Source organism: Phymastichus coffea, unplaced genomic scaffold (assembly GCF_024137745.1).
Source record: "Phymastichus coffea isolate CEN01 unplaced genomic scaffold, Cenicafe_Pcof_1.1 PCOF00045, whole genome shotgun sequence".
Lineage (NCBI taxonomy): Eukaryota > Metazoa > Arthropoda > Insecta > Hymenoptera > Eulophidae > Phymastichus > Phymastichus coffea.
Window position 1 is genome coordinate 2,160,865 of NW_026706856.1, and position 19,272 is coordinate 2,180,136.

Consider the following 19,272-nt stretch of genomic DNA (forward strand, 5'->3'; position numbering starts at 1 on the left):
AGCCTCGCGCGGGCACACGCGCTGAATTAGCTAAGAGGCTTTATCGCTTAATCCTCGCGGGCGCGCAAATCGATTTTTCGCTCGTTAACGAACGACCCCGTGCTGCTGTACGGAGCTTTGCGAGTGTGCCTGTGCGTATCGAGGCAAACATCCACTCGTCAAGAGCGTTCGACTATACCGCGATACTCATCAACGTTACAACGGCGGCAATTATGCGAATGGACGTGTAAAATAAATTGACCGAGTTAAAAGCAAATTCATCGGACAATATAAGCAATGCCGAGCAAAGCGACGTCTGTATACTCGTATTACAAAGCCCGAAAGATTTGGCGGTATAAAAACCGACAAATCGTAATCCCTCGCCAAGTGTTTACGTATATTTTGACAAGGATAATTATTCAGCGTCGGGGTGCCATAGCTAGCCCCGCCAAACGAAACACCTCTCGAGGCCTTCTCATTCGTTGTTAGCTGCGCGATGAGTTTAAGGGGTCCAACCGAGCACACACTGGATCCGACTCCCACGGTGCGCGCGAGCGCACACACGCACGCACCTTTTATTGTCGGGAAATTCGCCTCGTACGCTCACAGCGTGGCTCGATCGAGCGGATAAAATGCGCCGAAGGACCGCTGACGAATCCTTCCTTTTTTCTTTTCTTTTTTTTTTTCACCTCTGACAAACCGGAAGCCAACGGTTTGCTTGTATATTCGGCGCGCCCCGTCGATCCGCTTTTTATGAATTTTCCGACATCGCTAATCGGATTACACGCACGCCGGGAATGGCTCGACACTCCGTCTTTTCCGCGCGAAATTCAGAAAGTTCGAAAATTGACCTTCCGTCAAAAATTATAACTGTCTTAAGCGCTGATCTCAAAAAAATACCGACAACGCTTAATCATTGCCACTCGCTTAGCCGGCTATGGTACGCGAGATTCAAAATGACATTTCAAAAATTAGGCGTTTCTCTCGTCCTTGCGGTCGAATTTTTGAAATTATTGATCGTTAAAATCTTACATGGAATCTCCCAAACCATAGTGGGTTAACAGAGGGGCAATGATTAAGTGTTGTCGGTAGTTTTTCGGGATAAGCTCGTAAGACCGTTATAATTTGATTGTTATTTATACCAGTGGTCATAATTGAATTATCGAGCTTTCGAATCAGGGTGTCGAAAGAATTCAATGGATCTAGCTCGTGCCAACGCTCATTGTCCATATCGCGATAACGCAAGTTTGAAAAATAGATAAAGCCGAAGGGCCCGCGATGCTCGCGAGAAAAGTTGCAACCAACGATACTCGACAGCTGTTGCTCCAAATGAAAAAGTCTTGGCGACACTTGGCGCCGGAATCGAATGTCGCCAGGGCAAAGCGAGGCGGAAAAGAAGCCGAGAGAATAAATGAAAAAGGGCAGAAACGACCGAGCGAGTACATAAAGATGTGAGAGGGATTGGTTACAGGCTCTCGCGGCATTGTCGATGATCGAGAGGCGGAAGGTGGGAGAAGCGCAATTGCCAGAGCGCGCGCGCCGTGCTGCATGGCCTGAATGCCCAGTTGCCTCTTAATGGCCTTAATCAAGTGTGTACGCCGCGCGTATTGAATTAGGCGCGGGATCATAATAACGCTAATTTTTAAGCATAACCGTACACTCAGCTTAACACCGTGTGACTCGGCGTGTTCTCAAGGTGCGCGAATCGCGAGAATGCACCTTCCCGACTTTTCGGCGGGACAATCTCGTGTTTTCAAACAGTCCGTTTGCCGTGCTCGGACCATTGTTATGCGAGTCCCGATAACGGCGACGGGCTTGCGGGCCGCTGCATCGATTTATTCGGCCGCCCCGATGACTGCTCGCCGCGCGCCGAGAGCCGCGCGCGTGAGAACTTGGCGAGGCGCCGAGCGACTTTTCTCTCGCGTCAACTCTTTCGGCGGCGAGTGGAGCCGAACGCCCGTTGGCGCGGTCAACCGAAACCATCGAGCGAGCAGACGACCGCGCGATGAAACCCCAATTGCGCGCGCGCGAAACCTCGTTCGCAAGCGTTTATCGTTGAAACGCCGCGCCGGAGAGAAATACATTCTCGTTGGCCTGTTCATTGTTTGCCTCGCGAGAGAAAAACGAGAGCGGAGCTAAGAAGCCGCGAGGCGCGGCATTAATCGCTCGCCATTACACCTCGCGGTTATTACGCGTGTTTAGGAGAACAGAAAAAAGTCGCACGGGCAGAAGGGTGAAGAGAAAGAGAGAGAGAGAGAGAGGTGATTAGCAGAGAAGCCGCGAGTGAAAAGACGTCGGCGATGCATTGATGCGGATGCACTAATTGGTGTCATTCACAGTGTGATTACGCGAGGAGGAGGAGGAGGAGGAGACGAGTGCTGATTCCCAAGGCGCGGCGCTGCGACCAATGAAATCTTTTGAGCGGGGCATTTGCCACTTGCCGCGCACCTCGCGCCCATCCTGCACATCCGCACGGTGAGCCCTGAAATATGTAAGGTCGAAATTGCGGCCTTCGCTCAACACGCACGCGTGCGTGGTGTGTGTGCGCGCGCGCCAGACATGCCCGTATCGCGGGGATTACCTCGTCTAGTGACTCCAACTTTTTTTGATTCTCTGTTCAACAAAGTGTTCAGATACAGCGTTTCCAGCTCCCTAGACAGGGTTCTAAAATTTTTATCACTTCATAAAAAAACCTTTTAAGACCACGTAATTCTATCCCGGTTTATGAACGCATAAAATTGATTGACCGTTTTTTAGTAGCAGGCTTTTTTTTAATTTACCTGTCCATGTTAAATTTTGACCTGAATATTTCGAGGACTCATTTCCTTCGATAAAGTAAAGCTTATTAAATCGTCGTAAACTGACGTAAGCCGTTAAAAATTAAGATGAAAATGATATTTTTGAATATATTCTTATTCGTATGTGAGTTTGAGATTGGTTGTTCCAATGAAGCAAATGAGCCTTAGAACAAATATTTCGACCAAATATCATGCGCGTGTTAAATTCAAAAATAAATGTGCAAAAATGTTAGAGCTCTAGGTCGAAAACTGAAAAAGAAATAAAATTTTGCAAACCACCTAAACGAAAGAAATTAAAACGTACAGCGATATCAACGCCATTAATCTTAAGATCAAAGCCAAGATACCAATCCACTTTGAGTGTCACCACATGCCTACGTAATTGCACGAAACAAATCGATTGTCGGACAATTGCTCGCGAATTTATACGAGATGGCGTTTAATCATATTCGGCACAAAGCCGCGGAGCAGCGGTGGCAACAACAAAAAGAAAAAGAAAAAAAGCGCATGCACATTGAAGTCGAACAAAAGCTCGAAAGAGAAAGGAACGAAGTGGCGGGTGTACATTCAGCGCTGGCGACAAAAATCCGCGTCGACGGCGCGAGATATGAAGTGAGCATATTACTATTGAGAATAAGTACCTCGGCGTTCGAGATTGAGGCTGCCTAGCAGAAGGGCGAGAGGGGGAGAGAGTTGAAAATGGGCCGTCACAATGGGCACTAATGGATCTCGAGCAGCCGCGAGAGGCGCTGCTTTTAATCTAATTGTCCTTCGTAGCCGACGTAGCAAGCAACCGAGCAAGCTACCTTCGAAGCACCGACTGAGAGAGAGAGAGAGAGAGCTTCTCAGCCTTCCTTCCGGAAATTCACCCACCCGACGCGACGGCTCTACGTTCTACGTAGCTCCTCCTTTCCAAGCTCCACTATACGTACTTCCCAGATTACGATGTTCGCCAAGTATCCACGTTCCTCTAATTTTATGTTCCTACGAGTAATTATAGTTTTCTTTTTCAAGTGGAAAAAGAGATGATTACCTTTCCGATTCTTTTCACGGTACTTTCATTGATCGATCGCGCGAATTCCAATAATACGGTAAATGCAGTAAGCTGAAGTTAGCGAACGTCGGACTTCGCATACTCGAAATGGAATCAATTTTCAATTTTTCAAACGCTGCTGCGATGCCCTAATGGCTAGTTATGAAACGATGAAATTTAACTCGATTGAATTCGAACGAGAAGAACAATAAGAATTGAACGCCAAGATCGCATTGAAATTGTACGTATATTCTGTAATGTACGTATATTCTGTAATGCAACGGTCGATTGTGACGTACGATTAGAGCCAGCTTTTAAATGAGATTGATGCGAGCACTGAATTGTCAATGGGTACATAAATGAGTTGGACCTCCGGCGAAATGTTGCCAGCTCGCCACGGCGAACGCGCGCGAAACGTTTGCAAACGTCGAGGCAGGTAGGTAGGTTCAGGAAGACATCGAAAAGAGGGGATACGACAAAAAGTTCAGTGAATTAACGCGTCGATACGAAAGGGTCGGTAGGTCGCAGCCAGGTGACGGCAGCGACGTAATAATAACGGACGCCCGCTCGAGCGATGAGTCGCATTAATGATCAGCGCGAGCCAATGACACATAATAACTCGCTTTTTTTCAAAGCTGCCCCTCTCCCTCTCCCCCAATGAATTTCTGATAAACTAGCAGCACCCAGTAATTGCCATTGTGCGTGTCTCCGCTAGACTCGTGCTGTACGCCCAAACGAGCGCGTATATGCGTGTATATATATATCCTTGTAATCATAGGCGACAAATAAACATTTGCTTGCAATTGCTTTTCTGATTTTAATACTCGCGCGTCGATACGCGTAATGTAGAAATAACTGAGGTGCCGATTCTCATCGATGACAATATTAAAGTAAGCGTGATTCATACGCTCAGAGATCAAACAGCAAGCCCGCAAATAAAGTTACCACGGTGGAGATACGATGTTTACCCGAATCGTGGATACGTTTACTCAAAGCGCGTGGGAATACGGCCGAGCGAGTGCAAGTTTACCCTTTTCTCTGTGTCTGCCGCTGGGGTTGCCCCTCGTAATAACGCTGAATTTTTCCCCGATTTATCGCTCGCGCCTGACGTTGACGAATATCTCGCCTCCAGGAATCGTATTAAACCAACGAGCGAAGGCCGACGTCGATGCAGAGCTCAGTTAGATGAAGTCCGAGTTAAGAAAATAAACGCCATATTCATCCGATTGGTCGTAAAACTTATCAATGAGCATTCAATTTTGCTTTTGATTTGCATAGCCAGACGTGTGTTTGTCTGGCCAGGCTTCAAATAAAACTCACATAAACGAACAGGAAATTAGGATGGGGAAAAAACCAACAAATAAAGTTCTGATTGATAGTATCTGCTGATGTATTTCTTTGTTCTAGTTAACGCAGTAGGAGATATCTACCTATTTACACACACGCACATACATTACATGATAGTATCGTACAGTATATTATATTACAAGAGTAAGCGCGACTGGCGCTTGCTTTGACTTACATTTTTATATCGATTGCTAGCTTTGCTGGCAATCTACGTGTCTATCGGCTTCGTTAGTTGTGGAATATTAATGCGAGAGCTTTTACCACTTTTTGTTTTTTTTTTTTTTTACATAATTCACTTTCGTTTCCTGTGGATATCAACGCCCACAATGCAGCGCGTCCTTGTCAATTTTGTAAAAAAATACCAAACGTTATTTTTGTATCGTGTTTCACATATTGCATAGGTCCTACAGCCTGTGACCGGTTAATCTTATCTGTTAGCACAAACATATCAGTCACAACAAAAATTTTCAACAAGTCAACAATAACTTTATCTACAAGTGGATACAATTCAAACGCCTCATCCGTTCTATCCGATTCCGATGAGAAATCCGAGAAATAAGCTAATTATTTATACAAGACCATAGTCAAATACCTTATCATACTTAGACTTTTTTACGAATGGATACAAAATATACACTCAGACAATTTTACGTTCTATCATATATTATATATTGTATATATATATATATATATATGTATATATAATTTATGATACTTCTCGATTTCGGTGTATTATTTATAAAGGATATTGAGAAAATATTTACAATTGTATCTTATAATATATAAAATTATATTCGAATATTTTTTACGCGCGATTAATGCAACAAACTATCTTTATTATAATTTAATAATTGGGTAATTTTTTCGTTTTCATTACGTATACATTATCGTTATATGTAATATTAGATTTCTGACGGCCGATACAAGCATATAATAATGATTTTCCTGACAACAAAAACCTTCCAATTCGCTATATAAATTTATGCGCTTATTTCGCGCGAAAATTGAAGCCTAATTTTTTGGTATACTCGTGTCGGCAATAGTTTCGTTCGGAAATAAAAGCAGCTCGCTTGAGTGCCGTTCAAGCGCGAAAAGAAAGGAGCACAAACGCCAGCGAACGAAAAAAGAAATTGACTCCGCGTTCGCATTTCATGCACAATTAGCATTCAAACAACTAAAATAGAAAAAGAGGGAGCGAGAGCGATTAAATCTTGAAATACTTGGCGTTATTATTTTAGCGTCGTATAGCAGCCGTTGAGTACATGAAAATATAATTTCCGCTAGAGTAATTATTGTCGCTCGTATATCGAAAGAATAAATCGTTATCTGCGATGTATCCGTCGAATACAATGTCCGAGAACGCAGGTCGGATCACGAAGGAAGAAATGATTACGCGGTAACAGCAGGCGGCAAGTGGAAAAAGCTGGCGAACTGGCGTTTATTGTCCTCGTGGCCATGATACCGACGGCGATCAACGGAAAGCGGCAAAAGCAAAGGAGACCAAAAAAAAATGAAGCAGGACGACGTCGACCGTCTAATTGTCTAATTGTCGTTCTTGCGCATCACCTCCTCGGCCTTCACCCTGAGCAGCTCGACGCTGTGCCGCCTGAGCTCATCGTCGTCGGAGGCCGAGTCTTCGTCGGGCCTTTCCCTCTTCTTGCTGCTGAGGTTCTGCGGCAGGCTCTGCGGAACGCCGAGGTTCAGGGGGCCGCCGTTGCTCTGCGCCGCGGACGTCTGCTGCTGCTGCTGCTGCTGCTGCTGCTGCTGCCTGTCGAGCGCGGCGGCGACGGCGGCCGCGTGGTGCGGATGCACGACCGGCAGGCCCAGGCCCGCGGGCAGCGGCAGGCCGATGTACTGCGAGAGTATCGCGTGCAGCGGCGGCAGCTTGGGCGCGCTCGTCGGCCACGGCGGCGGGAAGACGGGCGGCATGAACCAGGGGAAGCCGGCGGCCGCCGCGTGCGCGTTGCCTGCCTCGCCGGGGCTACTCGGCAGGCCGCCCGCGCTCTGCAGCAGGTGCGCGTGCAGCGACAGCTCGCTCACCCCTGCAACAGCGACGCCCAAAGAGGGGCCTTGAGTCGACCGGCAGTGTACTCGGCCGAGGGCCGCGAGTTTTCGCGTGGCTCTCGCCGTCCTCGTAAAAATTCTAACAGCCTCGCGGGCCGCTCCGGCGCTCGCTCGTTAATGGCTCGACGTTAATTGCGCAAAGTAATAACGTCCTCGCCCGACGTGGATTTATCAGGGCGACGTCACGCGCCCTACCTATCAATTACCGCGCTCTACCCGCTGGCGCAGCGCATAAAAAGCCGCGATGTAAAGCGCGCGATAGAGAGACAGAGGCGAGCGGTTTAATTGCGGCCGGTGCTGCGTGACAAACCAATTTCAGAGCCTGCCCCGCCGCCCCTCGTCGAATGTGTTATCAATTTTCGCTTTTGCAGCCGCGCCCGGCAAGGTACCCGTTGCGCCGCACAATAGCCTAATTGCCGCTCGTCAACATTACTCCTCGACGCCTCATTTCCGTGGATAACGCGCGCGCTCCGCCGGCGTTTCCACCGTTTCCCGTCTCGTCTGCGTTCGATCGCGGCAAACCCAAGTCCTGCCGAGTCGCTTGTGCTTGCTGCCAATTGCATTCGCAGACCGTCGCGCGCGCGCGCAACATCGATCCAACTCCGGAAAAGTAAAACGAGGTGCGCTCCATCGGAACCAAATGTTCCACGTACGACAGTCTCCCCTGGCGACGAATATCAAAGCGGAATTGGCTGTTTAACGCGTGACCCAATGAAACACGCACGACGCCCTTGCGCGGATTACACTGTCATGGCGGCGCGGAATTAGGCCTAATTGCTTCGGATCTTATCGCTAGCAGCCGCCCACCTCGATGACACCCCAGGGAGAGAGAGAGAGAGAGAGAAAGAGAGGGAGAGAGAGCGACAAGTGCGCGCGTGTAACGTCACTTTATTTTTGCCCGACACATTGTTTTCACGCGCGACGGCGGATGGAAATTTTTATTGTTCGGCATGCGGCCGCGCAATCATCGGCGAGAAGCGCGCGCGAAATGAGCAATCGAATTAACGGAATTTGCCGCGCGTGGAATTTTCCTCGCTCGGAAAATGAAAGTTTGGCGCGCGCACAATGGAGCGTAATGAAGGTTTATTTGGCGCGAGACCTATTGATATAAATACGGGACGAACACTTGGCGGAGCGATCGCTTGGCTGGAATTCCAATTTCCAATATTGTTTGCCGAACGTTTAATCGGGGGCGCCTTAATTGCCAACGACTACATTGGGTCTGACGAATGTCGTTTCGTTTCCAATCGAAAGCGCGCTCGCGGGGCTGATAAGCGAACGCTCATTACGGACTTGCGCCGAACGCCGAGACGACGGGAGCGAGGCGCGATCGAACAACGGCGGAATGTCTGTCGAGTCGGACTGAAAGGGATGTCGACTACTTACCGCCTTGTTCCACGTGCATGAAGCTCGTGTCTCTGCCTAAGGCCTTCTCTCTCTTGCGCCACTTGGCTCGTCGATTCTGAAACCACACCTGCAACACAGAGAGGAGAAAAACGCACGTTCAGGATATCGCCGAAACGAGGAACTGCACGCGGATCAGAGCTGAAAGAATCGCACGAGTAATTGGCAATCATCGCGGATACCATCGGCGAGTGCGCACTCGTGAACTTGGCTGAGCAGCGCTAATTGGGACAAGATTTGCAAGCAAGCGCGTAGGTATAATGTGATCATCATGGTGGCTCGATAGACAACAATAAAGCAAGCCGCGCGCCGCGCAGAGTCTTAGAGAGCAGTTCAAACAATGAAACGGCCCTTTCCATTCAAAAGCTCTCTGATATAGCCTCGCCCCTCCGCCCGTCTGTAGCGCGGCGATACATATCCGGACTTGGAGGCCTTCCTGCGAGTGGCCGCCGCGTGGCAATCGAATTGAATGCAGCGCGACCGCGCGCACCAAATCGACCCACTCTGTCGTCCCTGTTCGACAAATTCAATTGCTTAATTGCTGTTAATCATTTAAGCAACTCGCTCTCCGCGAACAGTCTCGACTTCTCGAAAGAGCAGTTCCCCGCTCATGCGTGCGTCTGTGCACTTTGCTGCTTCGCCTTCCTATTCTTCTTATTTCGAGCGAGAGAGTGCAATTTTCCATTACGACGTTACACGAGTGATTGATTATCCAAATTGGAGGAGAAACCAACGAGGCGTCGAGGTTTTTCTTTTGTAAATCGTTATTACAGCCGTGGTCCGCCGTCGAATTCACCAGAGAGCTCTGATCGCCGATAGCCGGACAAATAAAAATTTAATAACGCGATAAGACAGCGACTAATCAATTGATAAGCCTTATCTAGAATCGACACTATCGATTTGCCGCGCAGCGCGAGGCATCGTCTAAGCCCGAAAACCAGAGAAAGTCCATACATATGAGGAGCCTCGCAGCCGACCGTAACAACCCTACACGGATGATGCTCACTCGACTCGTTCGTCGGGGCTACAGCCAGCGAGCCAACAAAAGCTCTCTCCAGGCTGATTAAGCTAATTGTTAACAATTATCCTGATTTCCTGGCCTCCGCGGCGCCAGCCAGCCCCCCCCCCCCCCCCCCCCCCCCGTTACTGCCAGCCGGCGCGATTCCATTGTCTGCCAGAGAAATCTCCGGCAGTGCGTACCTTTCACCGCGTCAACCCTTACCTCAACCTGCATTTTAGTATTACACAAGCGTGCGTACACGCTCGACCTGTACGGTCTGAAAATGAGCGGGTGCGAGCTGTGCAGCTCTTTGTTGCTGTCTGCGTGCCCGGTCAATGGGCGAGCGCGCCGATCGGGAGCGAATTGGCTTGGGAAAGTGATTGGCTCGGGTGTGATAAGCGTAGCCAGCTTTTCCGAGCCGCCGCCTTGTAGTCCGATCACAGTTGGATATTGTCCGACAGTTCCGTTTCGCGAAGCTCGTAGTGTCGCGAAGACGAATTCGACAGGCGTGCAGTCAATCTCAGAATACCGTGTCATCGCGGTTGGAGTAGCCGCCTCGACCGCGCAATAAATCGGAGACTAATCGCCGAGAGAGAAGGGGAGGGGGGGGGGGCAAGGGTGAGACGAATCGTCACAACGTAACTCGCATGCTTAAAGCCCGTGTTGCGTCACGCAAAAACAGCCGTCAAATCCGTCGGAAGAGCATAATCCCCCTAACGATTTAAAAATCGTGAGCTAGACCCCTCCCCCTTACCCACACGCGTGCACGCACTCACTACCTAGATAGCCTATCTGCGAGTCGCATCCCCTGCGTCGTGGTCTTTCGTGTCGATCGATTTAACGCCCGATTAATCGAGCCACTCGATCCCCGCGCGCGCGCGGGCTATATACATCTCGACCGGTCTTTTTTTTTCGAGCCTACGAGGGGTGCTGCGCTTCTGCTCTACTAAGTCGATTGCTTTTGTGCGCGATGCTCTTTGAAGTAGATATATTCACGGAGAGCGCGAGTATTATCATACATAGCCTGTAGCTTGGAATGATTATTAAATTGCGAAAGTTTCATCTCTCGGCAGGCGGGCGGGGGAAAAGAGAGAGAGAGAGAGAGAGAGAGAGAGAGAGAGAACCTTTTGTCGATCGCCGACTTATTGCTTAATGCGCGTGAGCGTTGCTAACGAGCAATGTCAATTTGCCAGATTGAGCTCTTTGATTCCACCGGCGTGCAGTGTACCCAACGTGCGCGTACTTCGATTGGCGATCGTTGTAATGGGCCTGCGCACGCATGTGAAAAACAATTGTGATTCGCGCTGCGCGACAAAACCACGGGCATCGACGATAATTATCAAAACTAATGCGAGTGGTCGAGGACGCGGAGGAGGGGTGACATAATTGGTGCCATTCAAAATCCGCGTCTGAGTGGCGTCGAGAGAGGGGGAGAGAGAGAGAGAGAGAAAGTACGATACGACAAAGGCGAGCGACGGGTCCATAAAACACCGGAAAGCCGTCCATTAGCGATCGATCGCGAGCCGTTAATGCCGAAAAATGGGGTAATTTCGCATTTGAAATTGGTAGGCAGGATTTCCTAGATTGAAATAAAGTGGCGCGCGGCGGCAGCAGCGCAGCGGCGGCGGCGACAGCAGTCGGGGGATCATTTAGCGGTTTTGTCGAGCGACGGCCAATTGGCGGCATTGTCGCTTCGGCCGCGCCGCCACAATGGCCCCAATCGGAATGCCGCCTCTCTTCTCTCTCATCGCTGCACTCACACGCCAGATACATTTAGCCCCGTCGCACTCCGCGCCAGCGTATTTGTGTCCCTTTATTTCTACCGAATTTCTGCCAATTTTCCTTCCCGTCTTTCGCGCCGCGCGCAGATCCATCGGCCGGGTGTGGATGGACAAGGCTAATCGAGTCAGCAATTTTCCGGCGATATAGAAAAGGCTATTTGGCCATTGTCAGACCCACTTCCCTCCGCAACAAATAGCCCTCTCTATCATGCGCGCCCCAGCCGTATATTTTTTTTATTCCCCATTGGCCATTTTCGCGTTCCGCCTCTTTCTCTTTCCCTCCCATATTTTTCGACGCACTCTTTCGCTCCGTCGAGTATACGCGTATACGCAAATGCGCGCACGCGCGGATCGCACGGTGTGTTGATTAAAAAAGGAGAGCAATAGATACTTTTTTTATTTCAAATCCTCTCATCGAGGGCGTTTTTTTTTTTTTTTTTTATTTATTTCGACAGCCCAGGGGAGAGGAAAAAACGAACGCGATTCGTCGACACATTTTCGCGTAACAATTCGAGTGAAAGGATTAAATTGCAAACACAGGGCCTCGCGGATTTTTTACAGAATTTCATAAACTCCAAGCGATATATGTCATACAAGAGAGCGATGCTTTATTATACCTCTCGAATGATTTGTTTTTCAATTTTTTTTGTCGTCGAATGTAGCACTGCCCACGAGTGCTTTTATATCGAAGTTCGCGGAATAAAATTACATACGCTCGCGTCGGGACGAAAATTGAAGACAGAAAACAGTTTGCGTCAATACGCCCCACGGGACTTGGATAAAATACAATCGTTGGACGATGGAAGAGCCGCCTCGGGGTACAACGGAAAACTTGCCGACCGATCACATAACCTCGGCCAGGAGACTCCATTGTCGTGGAAAATCCCGTCTGCACAGACAACACTCATTAATTGCGTAAGCTGAATAACGCGAAGCAGCGCGGCGCAGGTAATTCCGTTGGAAAACAAAAAGAAAAGGGAAAAAGTAAAAGGAGAGCGAGAGTAGAAGCGCAAAGCAATTGGGCCGAATAAGCTCGGGTGGCTCTCCTTCGTAAAGTTAATTTTCTCGGGCGCGCTCGCATAATTGAAACTCCTCGACGCCGAGTTTCCCCTCTCGTTTTTTTTCCTTTCTCCTCTCGTCGACATAAAGAATTAAGCTGGCGTTTTTCCGCGATAATAACAAAGTGTTTGACGGCGGGCTCGCTATGATTAATCCGCTCAGACGCGCGCTCGCCTTGATACTAAATTACGAGCGGCGAGGAGCCGCTGGGGAAAAAACGGATTGCGGAACAATGGCTCTGTAATTAGTCGAGTGGCCGTCGTCGACGTCGTCGACGACGACGACGACGACGAGGAGAGACTCGGGGCAGTCCTATGTTCGCGTGTACTCGTGGCTTATGCAGCAAGCTGTCGTCGCGGCTGGAAGACGCGCCGCGTTGCCGCTGTCGCTGCGGATAAAGGATCGATCGCGAAGTCCCTCCCGAGTCCCTCGCGAATCATTCCACGAGTTGTCCAGCACCGCTGGCGTCGCCCCCGTCGCTTTATTTTATCCCGGCCTTGCAAAACCGTGGCTTCCCTTTACTCCGAAAGCCCGTCGCTCGGTTCGAATGAAATTATAGTCGCGAGATCGCACAAACCTGAACTCTGGCCTCGGACAGATCTAGCCTCATAGCGAGCTCCTCTCTGGTGAAAACATCAGGATACTGCGTCTTCTCGAACGCTCGCTCTAGTTGGTGCAGCTGATACGTGGTGAAGGTGGTCCTCGAGCGGCGCACCTTGCGCGGCCTGTCGCTATCACTGATATCGAGCGAGTCGTTTAGCGAGTCGCCGATTTGGTGGTCGCCAGGCTCGTTGCCGCCGTCGGCTGCCGTCGTACGATCTGCGAACACTGCATTTCATTCCGTTACCTTCCCCGTGCTTGCAAATGAAAACGCTGGACGGATCTCGATTGCAATGCTAAACGCGATGTCCTCGCCGCGCGTGCCTGCAACTGCTGCGCATTGCTCGCGATGAAAAGATAAAACGACGAGCTTTTTTTCCACTCGCTTGTATCGAGTGTATGTACGTTTCGGAGCGTGTATTTTTTAAGCCTTTGGGCGCCGCCGCCGCCTCCTCCTCCTCCTCCTCCTCCTCGCTGCGCTCTCGATTCATCGATGATGTCTGATCGACGGATTTGCCAATTTTTAAGCTTCGCGATACGTTTTTTTTTTTTGGCGTTCGTCCCTGCTCTACGCGCGCACGGAGCGCGAGCTTTATCGAGCTGCTGAATTTGCTGTATCTACTGTGGCGATTAGCAAATATGCGCAGGAGAGTATGTTTGCTCGCCGCTTACTGCTGCTGCTGCATCCGAGTTATTTGTCGCAGAGCGTTTAGCGCGTATGACAGGGATGTTCTTCGCAGACGATTAACGAAGCGCAGCTTGCACGTGCTCGATGTCGCTTTCGAATTGTTTCGCTGTACCGTTCTCCAATTTTTAACCGTCGAATCGTGTGATTCGAAATGCCCGACACAGCGACAGTTCGGCTAAATTTTAATGCGAGGACAGTGCCGCGCACGGGGCTAGCGAAAATCGCTATCAGCCATGTCACAACTTTGACATGTCGCGGAATGCTTATACGATGAAAATTACTAATCGTGCCATTACACTCGGACAGAATTTAGCAGTGAGGCGAGAAAAAAATTGTAGAAAGTCACTCGTTAAAAACGCGAATAAAAGAAAAGGCAACGGAAGATCTACCGACGAATGGCTGTAGAGAGATACGCGGGTGAGTAGTGCTCGAGAATTTTTCTTTGGCTCTATCCATACGCAGGCAACGGATAACGGACGTGCAGTTATGACAGTTGACGCATCTCATCTTTTCAGAAGAGAGAGAGAGAGAGAGAGAGAGAGAGAGAGAGAGAGAGAGAGAGAGAGAGAGAAGGCGAGTCGAGGAAAATCCACTTCACAGAGTGGAGCTCAGTTCGAGAGCGACAAGTTTATCGGAACGAAAGATGAGTTTACGATCAGCGGACAGTCGCCTCTTAACGCATCTATCAACCATTTTTCACGCGCAGATTTATCTCGCGCTACTTTTCTCTTCAACAAATTGAATTTAATGCGAATTGTAAATACAAATGCAAATTCATCGGGGACTCTTGCTCCGATTTTTCAATGTTTCAGAGTAAAGTTCAAGTAACAAAATATAATAAATGTTATTTATTGGTAACAGTGTCGTGAAATCAATTACAGACATGAGCTATGAGGCTGGCAAGTTTTTAATAAGTGTATCAAATGGTCCTTATTACAGCTCGATATCCTTTCAAAGGATCTTTAAATGCCTCAGACAAAATAGGAGAAGTTCGATTGCGATAACGTCGCATAATACGATACTTTCTTTGCCCGCGTTTAATTCCCGATTTTCTGGTATCGGAAAAATATTCCCTTTGAACTGGTCGTTGGCTCGGAGCGAGGAGGTGGGACGGAATACGAGCGATCGAGCGCCAATAAAAGCAGACACAATAATTATGAGGAAGGATTTGCTACCTCGCGATCAACTACTGTAATAATCCGATATCCCTCCTCTTCTCCCACCCCTTTTTTCTTTCACTGTTTGATTATTCGCTCGCAACTATATCGATCGCTTACGTCGATTGCCCTAATGAGCGTTAAACGTCGCTACGGAATCGTGCCCGCGTTTCGCGCACATTTTTTTTCGCGATCAACGATAAAAATTGCACCTTCGAGCGCATTGAAAATAAAATTATACGTTTCGCGTAATCCTCTTATAATCGAACGTTGATAACACTCGGCAAACTTTGTTTCTCGCGATTGTCCTCTAGCGAATTCCCGTCGAGCGCAAATCGAAATAGAGCCGAGACGCGCGCGCGCAAATAAAATAAAATTACGGTCTTTCTTTTTTTTTTGTTTCCTGTTCAAAATTTATTCATCATCCCCTCGCGAAAGACGAAGCGCAGGGCCAGCTGCAATTTCATTTTAATTGAGAGCACATTTTGAACGAGGAAATAATTGCGCGGAGTATAGGCGCGAGCGCGCACACGCGAAACTAAAAGTAGGCGAGCACGCTCGTTTAAACTAATTAGTGGAAATACTTGGAATAGGGGCGAGTAACCTCGCATAATACTGTGCTAATATCGCTTTGAAATGAGCTTTAAAATGTGCTTTTAGCTTCGTTTGGCAATCGTGGATACACGCGTATACATAGAGACAGGGGAAAGGGGAATCGCGCAGCAATCGAGAAGGAGGAGGGGGAGCTTTTCACGTGTTCTCCGTTTTCAATTTCTATTTGATATTATTACGCTTAATTCGCCGCCAAGGGTTGTAAGCTGAGGTATACGCGTGGGGCGATGTTAGAGCTCGATGCGCGCGTTTTTGCGTCGTTAACTTCTGAAATCGTGTACCTCGCAATTTGCCCCGTAACGTACGCGCAACCGTGTCGGCTAATTGACCGGAATCGTCGTTCAATGCGCTCTTTTGATCGAGAAATGGCCGTATGGAAAACGTCGTGCTTTTTCACACAATTTGGAGCAGCTTTATCGAGAGGCGCGCACCTAGCGCACACACCATCCAGATCGAGGCGACGGACTATCGTTGAATATGGGAAACATTTTAATGCTCACAATGGCAGAAACTATTTGCCGCCAAAGTACAAGCATCCCCTTTTGCCGAATCGCAGCCTGGTACACGCCGAACGAGCGTCAGATGAAAAATATGTTTGCAGTTGCCATTATTTTACTCGGGCGCGTGCTTTGATGAGGAAGCGCCCAACGATGGGGTAGTGCGGGCAAGAGATTTTCAGATTTATGAGAGCATTTTATGATTTAAGAAAGAGAGAGAGAGAGAGAGATAAGATCGAACCCCGACAACGATCAAGCTTGAGGGGCAAGGGCCAAGGATCAGCGTCATTCATTTGGGCGGCCTGTAGAAACAGATCCAGTAACGTTGTAGATGCTTCGGTCGACCGTAGTTAAAATGACATATTACGAACGTCCTCGACTTCCATAACCAACAATAAGAGTGATGAAATAAATAAAGGACCTTTTTAAGGCTGAATCTGAACGTCGTCTTTTATGCGAAATGCAGGTGTAGTTTACTTGATTCTCGAAGCGATTGCATTTCGGCCGATGCGAGAAATTCTTGAAATGACACTCTCAAGAAATAAAGTTGAAAATGTGCGCAACGTATGCGAGTGCGTTATACACCTGTTGGCGGTAACTGAATGGGGCTTCGGCGCAAACATGTATACACAAGGGGTCGAACGAGCATACACGCGCGCAGTCATTTCGCTCGTGAATTCATCGCACTCCGCGCGTTCTCGCGCTCGTCAACTTGCTTCGCCATAGCGGCCCGCATCCGACTGAAATATAATCGGAACCAACGGCCGCTAACGATCGCCCTCTTATCGCGCACACGCGCAACCAGCAATATTCGCAACTAGCCGCGTCGGGTGTTGCATAGCGATACACGGGCTCTCGGGCCGCCAAGCCGATAGGAAAAAAAAATCGATCGCAGAGGGGGTGCTGCAACTAATACGTTTTGGCTTGCAGACCACGTGCCAATCGAGCTCGTGCGAGCGAGGAAAGATTAAACTCACGATGGGATGTGCCGGGCGCGTATTGATCAGACCTGACAATATTGCTTCTAAAAGCCCGACGATTATCTTGCTCGTGTAATGGTGTTGAGGCGCTTTCGATGTGTATAAGCGTTACCATTCGTTCTCTTTCACTATTTCGACGTCGGAGCCAATGGATTTTTCCCCTTTCTTTTTTATATCGAGCGTTCGCTTGAAATTCGTCGATCGAACTGCCAGTCTTGCATTGCAAATTCACTCACCGTCACTCTTGGCGTGTCCTAAAATCTGATCGATGCTGTAGACGTTTCTCTTCTGATTGAACGTTTGCGCCATCGTGGCAGCCACTTTGGATAAGTATTCCGCAACGAGATCACTGAGTTCTACACATAAAACTTGAACAGTAACAAAGTCGATCGTCGTCGGTGAACTAAAAACGTTTGGTCCTCATAATAACAGCCGCAACGGATTGTGAGTCGTCGATATGGATCCAGGGCCAGCGTGAGAAAGAGAGAAAGAGAGAAAGAGAGAAAGAGCGAGAGGAAGCGAGAGCCAGAAAAAAATATCCAAAACGAGAGTCGGACGGGACAGCGCACGGCAAACTAAGCGCGCTAGTCGACGAGCGCAGCCCTTAAAACGCGCAACCCTCCGGCTCGCATACGGTGGCGACACGTGCCCCCACCAGCATTCCAGGTCCGTCTGCTATCGAGTGCAGCGGGCGCTCGACACCGCCATATTAGCCAGAAAGCCAATGGGCGCGCGATACCCCCACCCTCGAGCCACCGGGGGGTTGAATGGAGCTTTGGGCGGGGAGCAAACTCTGCCCCCTCTCCTGCTGTTGCCCGTCTCTGTATGCGATAGCTTCTCCTCTCGCTTTAACCTGCAGAGTGAGGTTTCGCCGATTAGCACGGCTACTCTGCTTTCTTTTTGTCGCGCCCCGCTCCCTCGACCTTTATTAGATGTGTGAGTGCGTCAGAGAGCGAGAGAGCGAGAGAGGCGCTTCTGGCTATCGACAATTTTCCCTTTACTCGCGGGCAATCGATGGCTCTTTGCCCACGAGTTGATTTTCATATGAGCAGCGCTGATTCTATGCACGCATTGGCTGCCGAGAACTCGGCCGTTCTTTTTCTTCTCTTTGCCTTCGGCACGTCTGTTGGCTGGAATATACCTGACAATCAATGATACTCCGAGTGAATGCCGAGTAAACATGCACTAAGTAACGATCTCATCGGTGCTGAAAATTCATGCAAACTGATTAAGTAGTTACATCGGAATAAATCATCGAGTTGGTAACGGAAAAACAATAACATCGATTCCTCTTACAAAAAAGTGATAAATGCCTTGTTGAAGCATTTTATTCATGATCTGATTGCTTTATAAAACATTTATCCACCTTAGTTTCGAATAATTCAATTTCAGTGAAACACTTATCATACAAGTTGATTACGCTGTTCGCTGTAGTCATACACTACAAACTCTGTACCTGATCGAATTGAATATCATTTCTATTCTGAAGAAAAATTAGAAATCAAAGTACCCCGCATGTAATCAAGACTACGGGAATGGGCAGTATGCAGTCAGTGGTAACTCATCCTTTTTTCAACAAAAAGACATTTTTAATCGATACAAATACTTTTTCAGCTCGTAGTACTCGTCACGCATCGGTTGCAACAGTATTTTTGCAAGGAATTCATATTGAAATCGCGCTACTGTGCGTTGATCAAAAGATTCAAATATTTTTGCTAAATTTTACAATATTGCTATTGTGGAAGATCGTGATCATTTTTCAAATGCAGTTCTTAATTTATAGTTTTTATCAACTGAGTTTGTGTTTATGTGATTTAATAAAATTATTAACTTTGAAAAATGACTGGCTACCGTTACTTTACTTTAAACATCTACCTTGCGATTTCGAGAAAGAGGTTCGAAATATAATGTTATGCTTCAATGAACCTCCTTCAAATAGATGTGAATCCCTGCCCATTTCATCGTCCAATGTTGTCCATCAGACGACTTATTAAAATGTAATAACATTTTTCGGCACTTTAAAGAATGACGTTTGTGACATACACGAAGAGAGTTACGTTATTTTCCTTTATGTGTAACTGAAAATTGTAGCATTCCAAGGCATTAAAGCACTATATTGTGATCTTTTCGAAAGAGGTTTTACATATAATTTAGATTACACTCTACAATAAGGTAAGTCCGTTTGATTTTATAATTATATGAAGCAGCGAGTAAATCGTTTCATAAAAACAACAGGTTACGTTTTTGAATTGTTCTGATTACGTTCTATCATT

General features: G+C 48.1%; 1 protein-coding gene across 2 annotated transcripts; it reads right to left on the reverse strand.

Annotated features, from left to right (window-relative positions):
* Positions 1-5,946: 5,946 nt before the first annotated feature.
* On the reverse strand, positions 5,947-17,550 carry LOC131664752 (aristaless-related homeobox protein-like). 2 transcript variants are annotated; one of them, XM_058936083.1, is made up of 4 exons: positions 17,236-17,550; positions 13,043-13,284; positions 8,608-8,695; positions 5,947-7,199 (listed from the first exon to the last, which is right to left on the reverse strand). In XM_058936083.1, the coding sequence occupies exons 1-4, from the start codon at positions 17,306-17,308 to the stop codon at positions 6,700-6,702; spliced, it is 903 nt and encodes a 300-aa protein (XP_058792066.1). In that variant the 5' UTR covers positions 17,309-17,550; the 3' UTR covers positions 5,947-6,699. The 2 variants fall into 2 exon arrangements, with proteins under 2 accessions (XP_058792066.1, XP_058792065.1); XM_058936082.1 differs by having other exon boundaries at positions 13,043-13,293.
* Between the last annotated feature and the right edge of the window lie 1,722 nt (positions 17,551-19,272).

Coding starts and splice junctions, on each gene's coding strand:
- LOC131664752 (XM_058936082.1), bottom strand. CDS start 17,308: ATGGCGCAAACGTTCAATCAGAAGAGAAACGTCTACAGCATCGATCAG. Junction 13,294..17,235: donor AGGACACGCCAAGAGTGACG/GTGAGTGAATTT, acceptor AATGAAATGCAG/TGTTCGCAGATCGTACGACG. Junction 7,200..8,607: donor CATGCACGTGGAACAAGGCG/GTAAGTAGTCGA, acceptor TCGCTGTTGCAG/GGGTGAGCGAGCTGTCGCTG.